At 41.8% G+C, this 18,163-nt stretch overlaps 3 protein-coding genes across 8 annotated transcripts; 1 reads left to right on the forward strand and 2 right to left on the reverse strand.

Moving 5' to 3' along the window:
• The first annotated feature begins 291 nt into the window (after nucleotides 1–291).
• LOC106587307 (protein C19orf12 homolog) lies at nucleotides 292–6,733 on the forward strand. 4 transcript variants are annotated; one of them, XM_014175567.2, is made up of 3 exons: nucleotides 292–509; nucleotides 1,162–1,335; nucleotides 5,363–6,733. In XM_014175567.2, exons 2-3 carry the CDS (start codon nucleotides 1,176–1,178, stop codon nucleotides 5,626–5,628), a joined length of 426 nt encoding a protein of 141 aa, XP_014031042.1. In that variant the 5' UTR covers nucleotides 292–509; nucleotides 1,162–1,175; the 3' UTR covers nucleotides 5,629–6,733. The 4 variants fall into 4 exon arrangements, with proteins under 4 accessions (XP_014031042.1, XP_014031044.1, XP_014031043.1 ...); XM_014175568.2 differs by having other exon boundaries at nucleotides 436–509; nucleotides 1,159–1,335; XM_045707999.1 differs by lacking the exon at nucleotides 292–509 and adding an exon at nucleotides 1,045–1,066.
• A 1,522-nt stretch (nucleotides 6,734–8,255) lies between these two features.
• Nucleotides 8,256–9,966, reverse strand: pkhf1 (Pleckstrin homology domain-containing family F member 1). 2 transcript variants are annotated; one of them, XM_014175223.2, is made up of 2 exons: nucleotides 9,707–9,966; nucleotides 8,256–9,550 (listed from the first exon to the last, which is right to left on the reverse strand). In XM_014175223.2, the coding sequence occupies exon 2, from the start codon at nucleotides 9,542–9,544 to the stop codon at nucleotides 8,672–8,674; it is 873 nt and encodes a 290-aa protein (XP_014030698.1). In that variant the 5' UTR covers nucleotides 9,545–9,550; nucleotides 9,707–9,966; the 3' UTR covers nucleotides 8,256–8,671.
• A 4,151-nt stretch (nucleotides 9,967–14,117) lies between these two features.
• Nucleotides 14,118–17,292, reverse strand: pop4 (POP4 homolog, ribonuclease P/MRP subunit). 2 transcript variants are annotated; one of them, XM_014175565.2, is made up of 7 exons: nucleotides 17,133–17,292; nucleotides 16,870–16,922; nucleotides 15,869–16,092; nucleotides 15,658–15,735; nucleotides 15,504–15,565; nucleotides 15,252–15,353; nucleotides 14,118–15,130 (listed from the first exon to the last, which is right to left on the reverse strand). In XM_014175565.2, exons 1-7 carry the CDS (start codon nucleotides 17,137–17,139, stop codon nucleotides 14,994–14,996), a joined length of 663 nt encoding a protein of 220 aa, XP_014031040.1. In that variant the 5' UTR covers nucleotides 17,140–17,292; the 3' UTR covers nucleotides 14,118–14,993. The 2 variants fall into 2 exon arrangements, with proteins under 2 accessions (XP_014031040.1, XP_045564682.1); XM_045708726.1 differs by having other exon boundaries at nucleotides 17,147–17,234.
• Nucleotides 17,293–18,163: the final 871 nt, after the last annotated feature.

Here is an 18,163-nt window from a genome sequence, read left to right on the forward strand (position 1 = left end):
CCTAGATACCCGGTTTCAACCGATGTCCAATCTTTCAAATAGTCTAGGCGTGTAGTCTATAATAACAAGTCAAAATACATAAGAGTGGAAGATTTCTTTTTTTGTACAGCTGTTTGCAGTCAGTTTTGCATGGCCCGGTGCCCCGATTGAGCGGAGTTGGTTATTTTAGATAATTACATTGATTCTTAAGAGGAGTATCCACCAACCTTGAGCACCGGGCCATGCAAAACGAACCCCACCAATATGACGAAAAGGGGGGGAATTGTATCAATTACTCTTCGTGCAACATTGTTGCAAATAGTTGCCGAGTAAACGACAATTATGCCAAGTTGCCCCACTGATACCTATTTATTTGTCTATGTGTATGGTATTGTGCTTCTAACAAACCACAGCGAATCGTTTTAACAGGATGTGGGCTTGTTTTAAATGACTGTCCCGTCATTCACCGCGGTCCTATTTTTATGTAACCAACGGTTATTATACACATAGTCGAAGTGCGAGATCTGACGGTAGGGATTCACCATTTTAGTCTGTTTTCATGTCGGCCAACGTTAGAGTCCGTCCTGTGTGATGGGGACAACTATGTCGTTATGTAAAGGTTATTGCCACACTTTTAACGGAGAGAGAAAGCTGATGGCCACATGATGACACACACTAACAATATGTCGTCTTAAAAGGCCTACATATCAGAAGTGAAGTAGAATTATTGTTATCTGCGGTCGTTATTATTGTGGTTATAACATAAATCCGAGGGAAGCATGTCGAATCTCTTGTGTGAGAAGTTTTTCACTTATGACAATGGTCTGCATTAAGTTATCAGTTATTTTCCCAGTCTCTGTATGCTAAATCTGATAACTAAATTGATTACAATAATATAGTTGCCTGGTTTTGTCAATATTTGGAGTGAAAAAGGCCTATGCCGTTTATTTGAACAATAGTTTATTTCACTTTTGGTATAGGCTACTCTCAGCTGTGTAATGCAGTTCATTACCAGAAGATGGCATACTCCTAGTCTTCAGGATATTTCACAGAAGTCAAGCCATACATCTCTTCCAGTGTTAAATTGGTAGTGGCTATTTTTACTCGCAATGTATACTAGAGACAGATGAGTTTGGCTTGGTTGCATGTTGATCTTCAGTGTCCCTCTTGTCACAACACCAGGGAGAGCAGCTACAATGGCTTCACGTATGGATGATGTCATGCAACTATGTAGTGACCTGTCTGCAAATCAGCAGATAAAAGCAGCAGTGAAGAATTCTGGGAAAGGATCAGCAGTAGCAGGAGGGACTGCATTTTTAGGGGGTCTTCTAGGTGGTCCCCCAGGGATTGCTGTTGGTAAGGATCCTATCAATTAAGTAACCATAATTATAATCTTCTGCATTTGCATTTCCCTGCTTCAACCACAAGATGGAGCCATATCCTTTCTCAAACCAATTGTATTGAGTGCAGCTATGAGATTTTCAGTGTATATGCAGTAGGCCTATAAAGTATGGCATTAGGGTAGAATAATTCTCAGCCAATGTTTTCTTATGATTGGTGAGGTAGATTTGGATAAATATGGGTGTTTATTTTGATTTAAGGCAGCAGCTACTCTTCCTGGGGTCCAGCAAAATGAAGGCAGTTATACATTTAAAAAACATTACAATACATTCATAACAGATTTCACAACATATTAAGTGTGTGCCCTCAGGCTTCTGCTCTACTACCACATATCTATAACACAAAATGCATGTGTACATGTGTGTATAGTGCGTATATTATTGTGTGTTTGTATTCATGTGTCTATGTTTCCCCGCTGTTCCATAAGGTGTATTTTATCTGTTTTTTAAATCTAATTTTACTGCTGGCATGAGTTACTTGATGTGGAATAGAGTTCCATGTAATCATGGCACTATGTAGTACTGTGCACTTCCAATAGTCTGTTCTGGACTGCATGGCTGTCTGAGCTGTGTGCCAGTAGTTTAAACAGACAGCTCGGTGCATCATCAAATATAATTGTATTAGTCACATGCGCCAAATACAACAGGTGTAAACCTTACAGTGAAATCCTTACTTACGAGTCCCTAGCCAAATGCAGTTTAAAAAAAATACGGATAAGAAATAAAAGTAGCAAGTAATTAAAGAGCAGCAGTAAAATAACAATATCGAGACTATATACAGGGGGGGTACCGGTACAGGATCAATGTGCGTACAGTTGAGGTAATATGTACATGTAGGTAGAGTTATTTAAGTGACTATGCATAGATGATAACAACAAGTAGCAGTGGTGTGAAAGAGGGGGGGGCAATGCAAATAGTCTGGGTAGCCATTTGATTAGGTGTTCAGGAGTCTTATGGCTTGGGGGTAGAAGCTGTTTAGAAGCCTCTTGGACCTAGACTTAGCGCTCCGGTATCGCTTGCCGTGCGGTAGCAGAGAGAACAGTCTATGACTAGGGTGGCTGGAGTCTTTGATAATTTTTAGGGCCTTCTTCTGACACCGCCTGGTATAGAGGTCCTGGATGGCAGGGAGCTTGGCCCCAGTGATGTACTGGGCCGCTCACACTACCCTCTGTAGGGCCTTGCAGTCGGGGGCCGAGCAGTTGCCATGCCAGGCAGTGATGCAACCAGTCAGGATGCTCTCGATGGTGCAGCTGTAGAACCTTTTGAGAATCTGAGGACCCATGCCATGTCTTTTCAGTCTGCTAAGGGGGAATAGGTTTTGTCGTGCCCTCTTCACGACTGTCTTGGTGTGCTTGGACCATGTTAGTTTGTTGGTGATGTGGACACCAAGGAACTTGAAGCTCTCAACCTGCTCCACTGCAGCCCCGTCGATGAGAATTGGGGCATGCTCAGTCCTCTTTTTCCTGTAGTCCACAATCATGTCAATACCTCTCACAAATACAAGTAGTGATGAAGTCAATCTCTCCTCCACTTTGAGCCAGGAGAGATTGACTATGTTAGCTCTGTGTGTGTGTGTGCAGCTATGAGATTTTCAAGGTATATGCAGTCGGCATATAAAGTATAGCATTAGGGTAGAAAGATTCTGTGCATCCAAGGGACAGCCGTGCTGCCCTGTTCTGAGCCACTAAAATTTTTCCTAAGTCCCTCTTTGTGGCACCTGACCACATGACTGAACAGTAGTCCAGGTGCGACTACTTGGGCCTGTAGGACCTGCCTTGTTGATAGTGCTGTTAAGAATGCAGAGCAGCGCTTTATTATAGACAGACTCTCCCCATCCTAGCTACTGTAGTATCAATATGTTTTGACCATGACAGTTTACAATCCAGGGTTATTCCAAGCAGTTTAGTCTCCTCAACTTGCTCAATTTACACATTATTCATTAAAATATTTAGTGTAGGTTTCGAGTTTAGTGAATGATTTCTCCAAAATACAATACTTTTCGTTTTTTAAATATTTAGGACTAACCTATTCCTTGCCACCCATTCTGAAACTAACTGCAGCTCTTTGTTTAGTGTTGTTGTCACTTCAGTCGCTGTGGTTGCTGACGTGTATAGTGTTGAGTCATCCGCATACATAGACACTGGCTTTACTCAATGCCCTGGGGAATTCCTGATTCTACCTGGAATTTGTTGGAGAGGCTTCCATTGAAGAATACCCTCTATGTTCAGTTAGACAGGTAACTCTTTATCCACAATATAGCAGGGGGTGCAAAGCCATAACACATACGTTTTTCCAGCAACAGACTATGAACGATAATGTCAAAAGCCACACTGAAGTCTAACAAAACAGCCCCAACAAACTTTTTATCATCAATTTCTCTCAGCCAATCATCAGTCATTTGTGTAAGTTCTGTGCTTGTTGAATGTCCTTCTATTGTCAATTTGTTTACTGTAAAATAGCATCGTATCTGGTCAAACACAGTTTATTCCAAAAGTTTACTAAGGCTTGGTAACAGGGTGATTGGTCGGCTATTTGAGCCAGTTAAGGGGATTTTACTATTCTTAGGTAGGGGAATAACTTTTGCTTCCCTCCAGCCCTGAGGGCACACACCTTCTACTAGGCTTAAATTGAAGAGACGGTAAATAGGAGTGGCAATATCGTCTGCTATTATCCTCAGTAATTTTCCATCCAAGTTGTCAGACCCCGGTGGCTTGTCATTTTTGATAGACAACTATACATTTTTCACCACTTCCACACTTACTTTATGGAATTAAAAAATACAGCACTTGTGTTTTATAATTTGGTCAGGTATACTTGGATGTGTAGTGTCAGCATTTGCCTAAGTTTGCTAATTTTGCCAATGAAAAAATCATTAAGGGAGTTGGCAATATCAGTTGGTTTTATGATGAATGAGCCATCTGATTCAATGAATGATGCAGCGGGGTTTGCCTTTTTGTCCGAAATTTCATTTAAGGTGCTCCAAAGCTTTTAACTATCATTTGTTTGTAATTTATCTTTGTTTTATAGTGTAGTTTCTTCTTTTTTAAATTCAGTTTAGTCACATGATTTCTCAATTTGCAGTACATTTGCCAATTGGTTGTACAGCCAGACATATTTGCCATCTTTTTGGCCTCATCCCTCTCAACTATTAAATGTTTTCAATTTCTCATCAATCCATGGGGATTTAACATTTTTACAGTGATTTTCCTAATGGGTGCATGCTTATTAGTAACTGGGATAAGCAATTTCATAAATGTGTCAAGTGCAGCGTCTGGTTGTTTGTCATTACACACCACGTACCAACAAATATTCTTCACATCAACAACATAGGAATCACTACAAAACGTATTGTATGACCTCTTATACACTATATTAGGCCCAGCCTTTGGAACTTTGGTTTTCCGAGATATGCCTGCTATATTGTGATCACTACATCCAATGGATTTGGATACTGCTTTCAAGCGAATTTCTGCAGCATTAGTAAAGATATAATCAATACATGTTGATGATTTCATTCCTGTACTATTTGTAGCTAGGTTGACTTATAACCTGAACCAGGTTGTAGGCACTAGTTACAGTTTGAAGCTTTCTCTTGAGTGGGCAGCCTGATGAAAGCCAATCAATATTTAAATCACCCAGAAAGTATACCTCTCTATAGATATCACATACATAATCAAGCATTTCACTCATGTTATCCAGATACTGACTGTTAGCACTTGGTGGTCTGTAGCAGCTTCCCACCAGAATGGGCTTTAGGTGAGGCAGATGAACCTGTAGCCATATTACTTCAACAGTATTTCACATGAGATCCTCTCTATGCCTTACAGGAATGTGGTTCTAAATATAAACAGCCACACCTCCACCATTGGTATTTCTGTCTTCTCTGTAGATCTTATAACCATGAGTGTTTAACCATCTGTGGGCTGCAGCTCTTCTCCCCTCTTGGTCGTCTGACACAGATCTCGTTTGTGTGGCTCTTTTAGGTGGTGCAGTAGGTGGCCTGTTGGGATGGTGGATGACCAGTGGAGAGTTCAAACCTCTCCCTCAGATCATCATGGAGCTGCCTCCCCACCAGCAGCAGAGGCTCTATGCTGATATCATGGGCGTTTTGGGCTCACTGGACTGGACAGACCTGGCCCAGCTGACCGCCCTGGTCATGGGGAATGCTACTCTCCAGCAGCAGGTCACTGCTGCTCTACTTCGTTATATCACAAAGGAACTGAGAGCAGAGGTTAGATACGGGGACTGATCTACACAGACTGAATATCTGGAGGAACTCCTTAGAACACACATTTGCTGCCTTTTGAAAGAAACAACTTTTTGTACTCAAATTTATTTTTGGAGACTGAAATAACCTTCAGTGGAAGAGGCCTTATGGAGCTAATACATTGAGGCTCATGTCAGACCTGTCATGTTACCTAATATCATCTGATCCTATCCTTTGATAAAGCACTTAATGGACAATTCCACCACTTTTTCCACTTGATTTTCATTATCTCCAGAACAATACCAGTGTCTACGTGTGTGGAAATGGCACATTTCTACGTTTTGTAGAAACAAATATGAAGTTAAAAGGTCTACCCAATGACATCATCAAAAGTTAGAACATATTTAAAAACAGTGATTTTCAAAACACTGAGATTCACAGTGACGCGCGGAACAAGAAAATACCCTCTGGCTAGAAACTTTTTTGAAAATCACTGTTTTGTTACTTTTAATCCTAGCCTGTGATGTCACAGAGAAGTATTTTTATGACCTTTCTTCTTATCTTTTTAACCACAGATCATAAAAACGCACTGTTTTTACATACTGTATGTAGACACTGGTATGGCACTGGAGATAATGAATATGATGTTGAAAAGTCGTGGAATTGCCCTTTAATGTACACATTTGTTTTGTTTTAGATGAGAAAGTTTTACCTCTGAATGTAGCAGTATGATTGAAACTTCTCTTGTAAGAACAGTCCAGCAATGAATCAATATGGTGTACTTTATTTGTACTGTAGGGCAATATTCTGCACTGAAATGTACACATTGAATATTGTTGTGCATTTATAATTTACATTATTTGCAACAAATGCAAGACAATGACAAAATAACCCTGATCACTCCTCTGGTAAGTGTGCCTGGGATCTCAAGCGACTCATGCGTTGTGAACATTGTAAGAGATGAGTACTTCTGAGAAACCGGCCTTGATACTCCTGCAGCATAATGGTGATAAGTCCCACCTAGTCCTAGAATGAACTAATTGGAAAAATCATGGACACTTTTTGTAATGCTCTGTACTAAAGTGTTTATATGTGAAAATCATGATAAATGAAATAAAATATAAAAGTGAATATTGTATGATCACCACAAGCTTTTAGTATGACATCATTAAGCCAGAAAACATGTTGTTTCAGTGAATCAACTGACAGTTTCATAAGGGAAATTCAACCACTTAACAGGAAGCCAATGCTACGCAATATAATCTCTCCTAGACAGATGCATGCACGTAACAGAATGGTATCTCATCTGACGCAATTACGCAATATTTTTGTTCTGGCTTTCTGAAACAGTTCCTCGTTTTCAATGTTTCAAATGTAGACTTTTGAATAATACTAGAAGATATTATATATATCTTAAGATATCAAAGCACTTTTTGAAGTATATGCAAAGGTTGTTTTATGACGCCTTTGTGCATTTCTTTCATTTATTTTTCTAGACGTTTCCTTGTTCCTTTGCAAGCCAACTTGGTCATGCAGGTTGTCATAACATCAGACAGAGAAAAATAGATTATTAATCTCGAGTAGAAATTTCATAAGAAGCTATGTCATTCGTTTCTGAGAGATGGTTATTAGTCTTGTAGGTATGGTTTACTAATAAACCGTTTAATCGCAGCTTTTTCAAATTCCAATGGTTTGAAGTCTCACGATATCATATTACATCACCACTTTATTGGTAGTCTGGGATGTGAGAGCAGTTTTATATCTTCGTTGAAAAACCTTTTAGACAGTTCTTTTCAGAAATCAGAGAGCACGATTTAAACTGATTTTGTTTGAAATGCCTATGAAGTGTTATTTTTAAAATTTTATTTCACCTTTATTTAACCAAGTAGGCCAGTTGAGAACAAGTTGTCATTTACAACGGCGACCTGGCTAAAATAAAGCAAAGCAGTGCGACAAAAAACAATAACACAGAGTTACACATGGGATTAACGAAAGTACAGTCAATAACACAATAGAAAAATCTATATACAGTGTGTGCAAATGGATTAAGGAGGTAAGGCAATAAATAGGTCAATAGTAGCGAAGTAATTACAATTTATCAAATTAACACTGGAGTGATAGATGTGCAGATGATGATGATGTGCAAGTAGAAACACTGGTGTGCAAAACAGCAAAAAAAGTAAATAAAAACAATATTGGGATGAGGTAGGTTGTTGGATGGGCTATTTACAGATGGGCTGTGTACAGCTGCAGCGATCGGTAAACTGCTCAGATAGGTGATGCTTAAAGTTAGCGAGGGAGATATGTCTCCAATTTCAGAGATTTTTGTTCTAGGGGTGGGTGTTATGGTGACCAGTGAGCTAAGGCGGAGCTTTACCTAGCAAAGACTTCTAGATAAAGCGTTAATAATAGACATGTTGCATTTGAATATGTTCTTTCCCAAATGTCATTGGCAGTTGGCCTGAGTATTGCCAATGACAACACTAGAGTTAGGAAAATCAGGTGATGCAAGAACTTTCTCTAAAGGGTTATTTACTGCACATGTTGCCTCAGGACTGTTTCATGTGTCTGCTGGACTTTGTAACACTAAGCACTTAATAGTTTGAGTACAGCTGTTTGGAGGTCAATAAGCAGTCTTACCAGGTGTTCAGGACAAGGATGACCAAAGGTTGCTATCAAAATATTTTATTTTATAGGTAAATGGTTGATGTGAATGTGATAAATAAAGAAGTACAGGTATTGTCATTTAGAGTTATAATTACAGGTACACATAACATAGGATGAATATAAAAGTATTCAGTGCAAAATATTTCATGTAAACAAAGATGCTGCGTGTGTGTATAATGGCCAGTCAACAATGCATAATACAGGTTAACATTTATCAAACGGATAACACAAATAAGCACCCCAATACACTCAAAGGTATATTAACAGGAATATATTGATCCAGTAGTGTTCATATATGCACAATAGTTATGATTACATGTGATCATGTAACGTCTTGATTTGACACTTTTCTTCACCACATACTCATTCAGTAAATACTTTTCAGTGTCCTCTCACATTGTCCAAAAGTCGCTCCAATTCAAGTCAAGTGGTTTGACAAGCCAGTGAGATTGGGACTTTGGTGGTGCGGTTTTAAATAGTGATACGGGGACCAAGAGTTGATCTGAGACTCAACCCACTTGTGTGGTGCGTGGTCATCTGCCTCATCGTCGATAGTCGCCTCGTACTCAGACATGACCAGTTCGTATTCATCAGAGCAGTTCCTCCCATCACTGTCCCCCCGTGAACACACCTCGTCCTGGGTCAGTCCCCCATGGTCCTGGAGACTGAGGTGACACAGTCGACATACCCTCACAGGCTTAGTTGAGATGTGGCAGATTACGGCCCGGTTCTTGGAGCAGGCGTTGCAGACGATGAAGCCGCAGCGACGACAGTGGTGGCGACGTTTGTTGACCCGAAACGTTTTAGAGCAGCGCATGCAGATGGCGGACGCCCGGTCAGGGATCCAGGTGGTGGCGAAGGTGCATCCGGGCTGGCAGCCGGCATGTTGCAGCTGCTTGGACCTGCAGTCCTCGATGTGTTCCATCCAGGCATGCTTCTCCTCAGCAGAGGCAGCTGACACGTAAAATGACTTCCGTGGGGTGCGGATCAGCCACTGGTTCTCCATGCTGACCCCATCCTCCAGGTCCTCCAGCTGGATATCCTCCAGGCAGATTATCTGCTGGTTCTTGTGCCAGTGTCCATGAAGGATGATGCTACCGTAGACCAAAATGTCATTAAACAAGTAAAATACTTTGGGCTGTGGGCGGCGTCGACACAGCTTCATCAGCCGCCCCTCGCCTATCAAGACCCGGCCAGGTCTGAACAGGGACTTCCCAGAGGGGCCAAAGGAGTTCTCCACTGCCTGGATCCGCTCTCTGTTCTCTTGCGTGAAAGCCAGCTGGTCCACCATGATGAGCTGGATTACAACACTACAGGAAATTAACAAAACATCCACAAAATGTAAATACAATTGAAATAACAAAAGATTACATTAAGATTTACACAAGACGAAATGGTAGGCCTATGTCACTAATGATCGAATAAATGTATAGTGAAAAATAGTAAATTGTACCTTTTACTCTCTGTTTTGCGATTATTTATTTTTTTACGCTGCAGCAGTCTGTCTCAGTAGTAAATCGCTTAGTTCCCGTTTGACCACCATACAGCAGGTTTTGTCAGTGTCAAGTAGTAGCTTCTGTAATGAAGAGTGAGTTGCCACGAGAGGTCCTTTATATGTGAAACTCACATTTCCTGTTGAGTCGCACTGCATGGGGAGTTCCAAAACAACTTGACGTGGAGAGAGAGAGAGAAAGAGAGCAATTAGAAAGAGGGAAAACAGGCAAGACCAGATTCTCAAACATGACGGGATGTGACTCGGGGCATAGAGATCCTGTTAAATTACAGTAAATACAAGTATTGTAATTGCGAATTCTAGGACTATGAATACAGGAAAACCCCTGTTGGACAGCATTAGAACTAGCATCCTTAATTGAAACAATAACAAAGCTGTCATCCCGCCAGTGTTTTGGTTAAAAGCTGAGGGATGGGCCTTGGAGAAATGTAAACACTCTCAAATTCATAGACAGAGCTATGGATGCAAGGACTGATCATCCATGATATCAACATTATATTTTTGAACAATGTTTTGAGGCTATACAGTGTTTGTTTACATTTACATTGTTTACAAACATTGGAGTAAAAAACAACAGTTGACCTATGCTCATGTTGCATTTATAATTCTTCAAGAATCAATGGGTATGAGTGTACAAAACATTAAGAACTGTTCTTTCCGTGACATAGACTGGCCAGGTGAATCCAGGTGAAAGCTATGATCCTTTATTGATGTCACTTGTTCAATCCACTTCAATCAGTCTAGGTCCAAAAGTACTAACAGCTTCTACCCACAAGTCATAAGTCTCCTGACTCCTATTTGCATCGTCTAATATTGAGTTACACCCTCTTTTGATGGACCATTCTTGATAAAACACAGGAAACTGTTGAGTGAAAAACCCAGCAGTGTGCAGTACTTGATACACTTAAACCGGTGCACCTGGCACCTACTACCATACCCCGTTCAAAGTTTATCATTCATTTATAGGTCCAAAAATGTACGTAGCAACCAAGGATTCCAGCTTTAAACAGAAATATGAATAACAATGTAATGATAGGGAAAAAAATTGCATGGCTATAAATTATAGGAATATAATGATGGTTAGTGATACTAGCTAATGGTTGCAACTGAAAAACAAAACAATGAACTTGCTATAATTGAAAAGCAGCATTGAATGGAAAATCACAAAAGATTTTGCTGCATGTTGATCAGATTCTCGCTCCGGGGAAAACCACAAATATTCGGTAGTATGAGAAAGTGTTCTCTTGATGGATCACTCTTATGGAATGTTGTATAAACTAGGACATAGGCCTACACAAAGACCAACTTCTGATAGGGAAGCATTGCAAAATGTAATGACATCACAATTCAAACAATCATAGGTGATTTCCTTCAGTAGGGGTGTCTTCTCAGGCCACCTTATGATGGAACACACAGATTTAAAAAAAGCAAATGCACAAACTTGCCATTTTCAGAGGCCACAACTTCCTTAAACACAACTATCTCCATCTCCCCAAAAGAATGAGTAAACAATGTAACAGGGCTCCGGGCAGCCGAGCGGAAATGGAGGAAAACTCGCCTCCCTGCGGACCTGGCATCCTTTCACTCCCTCCTCTCTACATTTTCCTCTTCTGTCTCTGCTGCTAAAGCCACCTTCTACCACTCTAAATTCCAAGCATCTGCCTCTAACCCTAGGAAGCTCTTTGCCACCTTCTCCTCCCTCCTGAATCCGCCTCCCCCCCCCCCTCCTCCCTCTCTGCGGATGACTTCGTCAACCATTTTGAAAAGAAGGTCGACGACATCCGATCCTCGTTTGCTAAGTCAAACGACACCGCTGGTCCTGCTCACACTGCCCTACCCTGTGCTTTGACCTCTTTCTCCCCTCTCTCTCCAGATGAAATCTCGCGTCTTGTGACGGCCGGCCGCCCAACAACCTGCCCGTTTGACCCTATCCCCTTCTCTCTTCTCCAGACCATTTCCGGAGACCTTCTCCCTTACCTCACCTCGCTCATCAACTCATCCTTGACCGCTGGCTATGTCCCTTCTGTCTTCAAGAGAGCGAGAGTTGCACCCCTTCTGAAAAAACCTACACTCGATCCCTCCGAAGTCAACAACTACAGACCAGTATCCCTTCTTTCTTTTCTCTCCAAAACTCTTGAACGTGCCGTCCTTGGCCAGCTCTCCTGCTATCTCTCTCAGAATGACCTTCTTGATCCAAATCAGTCAGGTTTCAAGACTGGTCATTCAACTGAGACTGCTCTTCTCTGTGTCACGGAGGCTCTCCGCACTGCTAAAGCTAACTCTCTCTCCTCTGCTCTCATCCTCCTAGACCTATCTGCTGCCTTTGATTCGGTGAACCATCAGATCCTCCTCTCCACCCTCTCCGAGTTGGGCATCTCCGGCGCGGCCCACGCTTGGATTGCGTCCTACCTGACAGGTCGCTCCTACCAGGTGGCGTGGCGAGAATCTGTCTCCGCACCACGTGCTCTCACCACTGGTGTCCCCCAGGGCTCTGTTCTAGGCCCTCTCCTATTCTCGCTATACACCAAGTCACTTGGCTCTGTCATATCCTCACATGGTCTCTCCTATCATTGCTATGCAGACGACACACAATTAATCTTCTCCTTTCCCCCTTCTGATAACCAGGTGGCGAATCACATCTCTGCATGTCTGGCAGACATATCAGTGTGGATGACGGATCACCACCTCAAGCTGAACCTCGGCAAGACGGAGCTGCTCTTCCTCCCGGGGAAGGACTGCCCGTTCCATGATCTCACCATCACGGTTGACAACTCCATTGTGTCCTCCTCCCAGAGTGCTAAGAACCTTGGCGTGACCCTGGACAACACCCTGTCGTTCTCTACTAACATCAAGGCGGTGACCCGATCCTGTAGGTTCATGCTCTACAACATTCGCAGAGTACGACCCTGCCTCACACAGGAAGCGGCGCAGGTCCTAATCCAGGCACTTGTCATCTCCCGTCAGGATTACTGCAACTCGCTGTTGGCTGGGCTCCCTGCCTGTGCCATTAAACCCCTACAACTCATCCAGAACGCCGCAGCCCGTCTGGTGTTCAACCTTCCCAAGTTCTCTCACGTCACCCCGCTCCTCCGCTCTCTCCACTGGCTTCCTGTTGAAGCTCGCATCCGCTACAAGACCATGGTGCTTGCCTACGGAGCCGTGAGGGGAACGGCACCTCCGTACCTTCAGGCTCTGATCAAGCCCTACACCCAAACAAGGGCACTGCGTTCATCCACCTCTGGCCTGCTCGCCTGAGGAAGCACAGTTCCCGCTCAGCCCAGTCAAAACTGTTCGCTGCTCTGGCACCCCAATGGTGGAACAAGCTCCCTCACGACGCCAGGACAGCGGAGTCAATCACCACCTTCCGGAGACACCTGAAACCCCACCTCTTTAAGGAATACCTAGGATAGGATAAAGTAATCCTTCTACCCCCCCCTTAAAAGATTTAGATGCACTATTGTAAAGTGGCTGTTCCTCTGGATATCATAAGGTGAATCCACCAATTTGTAAGTCGCTCTGGATAAGAGCGTCTGCTAAATGACTTAAATGTAAATGTAATTGTGTCGTGTTAGCTCAAACGTGTGTATCATTGAACTAGGTGCAAGAGTTATTACAGCTAACAAGGTTGGCCTTTTTTCAGTAGAAAAAACACATGAAAGTACAGTTTAACTGTGCCTGATGTTTACCAAAAAGGCATTCTATTTTTAAAACAGACTATCAACCAAAATGTAAAAAAGAACCCCAATGTTGTCTGTCTGGTTGAGCAGAATACAGCAAAGACTGTACAGGTGGAAAAAAAGATTAACACATTGTTTCAAGGAATACTCTTACCGGCCATTATACCATGACAAATATGACAGATTTCCAACGAGCTCTACGCTTTACAAGAATACAGAAGTAGAACGAAAAAAAATTGTGAAATCTGGTTATGAGGGAAAACAATATGTCCCAGTATGGCTATTCTTTAGCATGGAATGCCAAGTCACCAGGGCTGAACAAATAAACAGCACATGCATGCAAGAAACATTGGACTTAAATATTACACGTACTTGGTTGAATAAAATGTATGCTTTTTATAGCATCAAATGAGGTCATAGATGCACGTATTGCATTGCACGGACTGATACACCAGGCCTCTTGACCAAGACCTTACACCCTGTGAAAAGAAAGTAGAAAGCATATTTGAAGTCCCAGTGAAGAAGGAAGTGATGACGTTAAGTTGTTCCCTTCCAGTCAGTCTCATACACACCACCCTGCCCAAATAACGAAATATCTCATGCATCAGCACACTACTGAGAACAGGGATAGGCTTTTTACTGGCTATTGAATAGGGAAATAAAATGTTACAATATTTTACAAAACAGACAGCAAATGCTTTGTTTATTAAATTGATAAAAATAAAAAAATACATTCAATTACTCAGTTTTCATTATTGTAATAGCATAAAAAGTTGACAAAATCATACTCATGGTTAATAAAGAAACAAATATGAGCTATCCAAAAGCCAACCATGAGAGACTTACTTGTCAATGCAACTCAACTACCAAATGAAAATTTCAGGTCAGCAATGTTTCTAGTACCTATGTCACTTCAATTGACAAACCAACATCCAAACCAACAATATACAACAGGTACCTTATAAAAAGTTGACCAACTAGGAAATTCCCAAATTATCAGGAAATTAAGCATATTGTATACCAAGACAGCCACATTTTCAGTTTCCACATCATAGTATAATTGTATCTCATTGTGTTACTTCAAACTAGGTGATCAAGAAAATGTAATCTGTCATTTGACAAAAAATGTATAGAGATATGTTTATTGTACATACATTGAAGCAGATTGATCTAGTGCCACCTTGTGGACATAGGTAGTGTTGCTCAAAACAACTGAAAACAGATCATAATGCATTTACAATTATGTAAAATAATTGAATCATTGACCAATCAATGGATACGTTTACAAAAAAAGAAAATACCAACACAAACGCTCTCTAATCACAACTATGTTTTGATTGCTTTGAGTCTGTAAGGTCTTCTGTCTTTGCCACAGTACAAAATGCTATAGAACAGGACTTGCATCCAAAACAGATGCTGAGGATTCCCGTATGACTTGAAAATAAGAATTGAAGATGGTGATAGTCCTTATTGTAGATCCTGACAGGAGTTGTTTACTTCTCTGTCCTTTGAGCCTCTGAGCTCAGTCTCATTACTACACTTCAACAGGATCACAGGTCTATGGTTCCTTTGACTTTAAATTTCTTTGCGGATCGCTCGCTTGAGCGGAGTTCAAACTTGCTGCCGTAGATATGGGAGACAAAGCCGTCAATCTCCACGGCAAACACGCTGTTTCGCTTGGGTATGACTGCAGAAGAAGGAGAGATGAGGAAGAAAATAGAATGGCAGTTTGGCAGTTGAAAAACAGTTCAATAACAGCAGACTTAATGAATACCTAAACAAAAGGTACTGAAATGTGGCGTACAAACCTTTCAGTCTGTCCTCCTTTGTGATGATTTTGAAGACATGCTTCATCTCCTGCACTAGGATTCCTGTGGTGCCTACATACGAGGGGCATTTGGACCTGGCCACTGTTTCACACACGAAAAAACATTGGTGATCATTACATAGACATGATTATATACAATGTGCCATAGATGTGCTAATTAAGATCCTGAAGACTGGCATCGATTAGTGACAGTAACAGCAAAAGTGTTTTGACCAAATAAACAAGCTCTCACCTGTAAGAATGGCACCATGAAAATCAGCCTTCAACAGCCTCTGCTGAATTGTCTGTGGGTTGCTTCAACATAGATGTTATTTTATTAGGATTTAACATTCTAGCCATACAAAAAAGCTTTGTCCTACATGAACCAAATAAAATGCATTTCTTACCTCTCTGGTTTCAATCCGTTGCACAGATCTCTGATGTACTGTTTCCATAGCTCATGCAAGGGCAAGAAAAGCTCATATCTACAGAGATAAAAATAATTAGCATGTAAAAAAATAAATATATATATGCCTTACTAGGATGTAAACCTCTTACATGTCAGAGCAGTGTAAACAGCATATTTAGTCCTACTACAAGGAAAAAGTATGTACAAACTTTTGATGCTCTGGTTTCAGCTGAAAGACCTTCATCTCTCTCCTTTGTTTAGCATTGAGACCCTTGGCTCGCTTTTTATTTTTCTTCTCCTTTTTCTTTTTTGCATACTTTAGAACCACAGCCTTGCGAAGCATGAAGTCGCCGATGTTCTTCTTGCTCATACCGGGTAAACTGTTCTTCAGAAAGCCATTTGTGAACATCTCCGCCTGCTTATCACTCTGAGACTGTATGGGCACCAGAACAGACATATCCCATCACGAGACAGCCTAACTAGCCTGTTAGTTATAGTTATGTAGCTAGCTTGTCTGCACAACTGAAAACAGGCTATGTGACAGCATATTTAAGTGATAATGCCTGAGAAGCCAGTGTTTGAAGGATACATTAGTAGAGGGCCGGCAAACCATTCCATTTACACTTTAGTCATTTAGCAGACGCTCTTATCCAGAGCGACTTACAGTAGTGAATGCATACATTTCATGCATTTTTTTTGTACTGGCCCCCGTGGGAATCGAACCCACAACCCTGGCGTTGCACACACCATGCTGGCGTTGCACACACCATGCTGGCGTTGCACACACCATGCTCTACCAACTGGGCCACAGGGAAGACTATGCCAACCATGCCAATATATCCTCCAAACACTTGCTTCGAAAGCATTATCACTTTTATACAACGGGTTACCAACATATTCAAATAATGACTGACATAGTATGAATTTACTCATACTATTACATCCTTCCACAAGATATAGTTCCAACACAAATCTAGGGCTGCTACCCAAGCCGGCTGGTCGTTCATTCTATTGGTTCTGTTGCGAACCACCCAGTGTATTAATGGTGAATATGTTAAAGAGTGTCTGTGATTAGATCCTAACAGCAGACTACCTAGTTGCGGTGGAGGGCTTTCTATAAATGCCTGTCTCAGGTTGTGTCCAACCTAATTCCTGGCTACATTATGATAGCTAACACAACAGTATCACATCAGTACCGTAGGATACCCACCACTATGCCCAGAATATGTCCCTGATCAGGAGGTAGGCTAGCCTGCACGAGTCCTAGAAGATAGGAGAACAAATGTTATGTTATCAGTTAGCATTTTAGCTAATCTTGTGAGATGTAGCTAGGAACAACACATATGCTAACGTTAGGTAGGTAACGTTAGCCAACGTTCGTAAACGTGTAGCTAGCTAATCTTTAAATAATGAACAACGAATGGATTCATGTGAGTAATAGTTCCTTTAAAAAAGCCAGTTTAGGATACTCACTCTCCATATTTCACCTGGTATGTCTGTAGAAGCCACAGCTCCCGTTGTAAAATAGCTAGCTAGCACTCAACTTGTCAATGCATGTATTCACAACACATGGGACTACCGTACGCAGGCGCACAGCTGCAACACTGACGTTGGCCGGCGAGAGGCTATGGTTATTGCTATATGGGATCCTTGAGACGTTCCTACCGTAAACCTAGCCCTTGATCATGACTATTTGTTCCATTATATTACACATAAGAGTCATCGGAGGAAGGCGTCTTCTGTATGGGGGCGTTTTGTTAAGAACCCCAATGCTTGGTCTGAACATTAACACGCACCGCTTACGGTCATAGCCGCGTGAAGTAGGGGTGCTGAGGGTGCTGCAGCACCCCCTGAAAATTCAGAAAAATATACACTACGGTTCAAAAGTTTGGGGTCACTTAGAAATGTCCTTGTTTTTGAAAGAAAATCAAATTGATCAGAAATACAGTGTAGACATTGTTAATGTCGTAAAGGACTATTGTAGTTAGAAACTGCAATTTTTTTAATGGAATATCTACATAGGCGTACAGAGGCCCATTGTCAGCAACCCTCACTCCTGTGTTCCAATGGCACGTTGTGTTAGCTAATCCAAGTTTATCATTTTAAAAGGCTATTCTATTCTTGTTCTGAGAAATGAAGGCTATTCCATGCGAGAAATTGCCAAGAAACTGAAGATCCCGTACAACGCTGTGTTCTCCATTCACAGAATAGCGCAAACTGGCAGCTTCATTAAATAGTACCCTCAAAACACCAGGTCTCTGACCTCCTCCCTATAGGCTGTCTCATCGTTGTCGGTGATCAGGCCTACCACTGTTGTGTCATCGGCCAACTTAATGATGGTGTTGGAGTCATGCCTGGCCATGCAGTCATGAATGAACAGGGAGTACAGGAGGGGACTAAGCACGCACCCCTGAGGGGCCCCCATGTTGAGGATCAGCGTGGCGGATGTGTTGTTCCCTACCCTTACCACCTGGGGGCGGCCCATCAGGAAGTCCAGGATCCAG

Source organism: Salmo salar, chromosome ssa26, assembly GCF_905237065.1.
Source record: "Salmo salar chromosome ssa26, Ssal_v3.1, whole genome shotgun sequence".
NCBI lineage: Eukaryota > Metazoa > Chordata > Actinopteri > Salmoniformes > Salmonidae > Salmo > Salmo salar.

Excerpts from the sequence above, each read along its gene's own strand:
- pkhf1 (XM_014175223.2), bottom strand. The coding sequence starts at position 9,544 with ATGGTGGACCAGCTGGCTTTCACGCAAGAGAACAGAGAGCGGATCCAG.
- LOC106587307 (XM_014175567.2), top strand. The coding sequence starts at position 1,176 with ATGGCTTCACGTATGGATGATGTCATGCAACTATGTAGTGACCTGTCT. Across the intron at positions 1,336-5,362 it reads TCCCCCAGGGATTGCTGTTG|GTGGTGCAGTAGGTGGCCTG; the intron begins GTAAGGATCCTA and ends TGGCTCTTTTAG.
- pop4 (XM_014175565.2), bottom strand. Across the intron at positions 16,093-16,869 it reads GACATATTCTGGGCATAGTG|TCTCAGAGTGATAAGCAGGC; the intron begins GTGGGTATCCTA and ends GTGCCCATACAG. Across the intron at positions 15,736-15,868 it reads CTGAAACCAGAGCATCAAAA|ATATGAGCTTTTCTTGCCCT; the intron begins GTTTGTACATAC and ends TTATCTCTGTAG.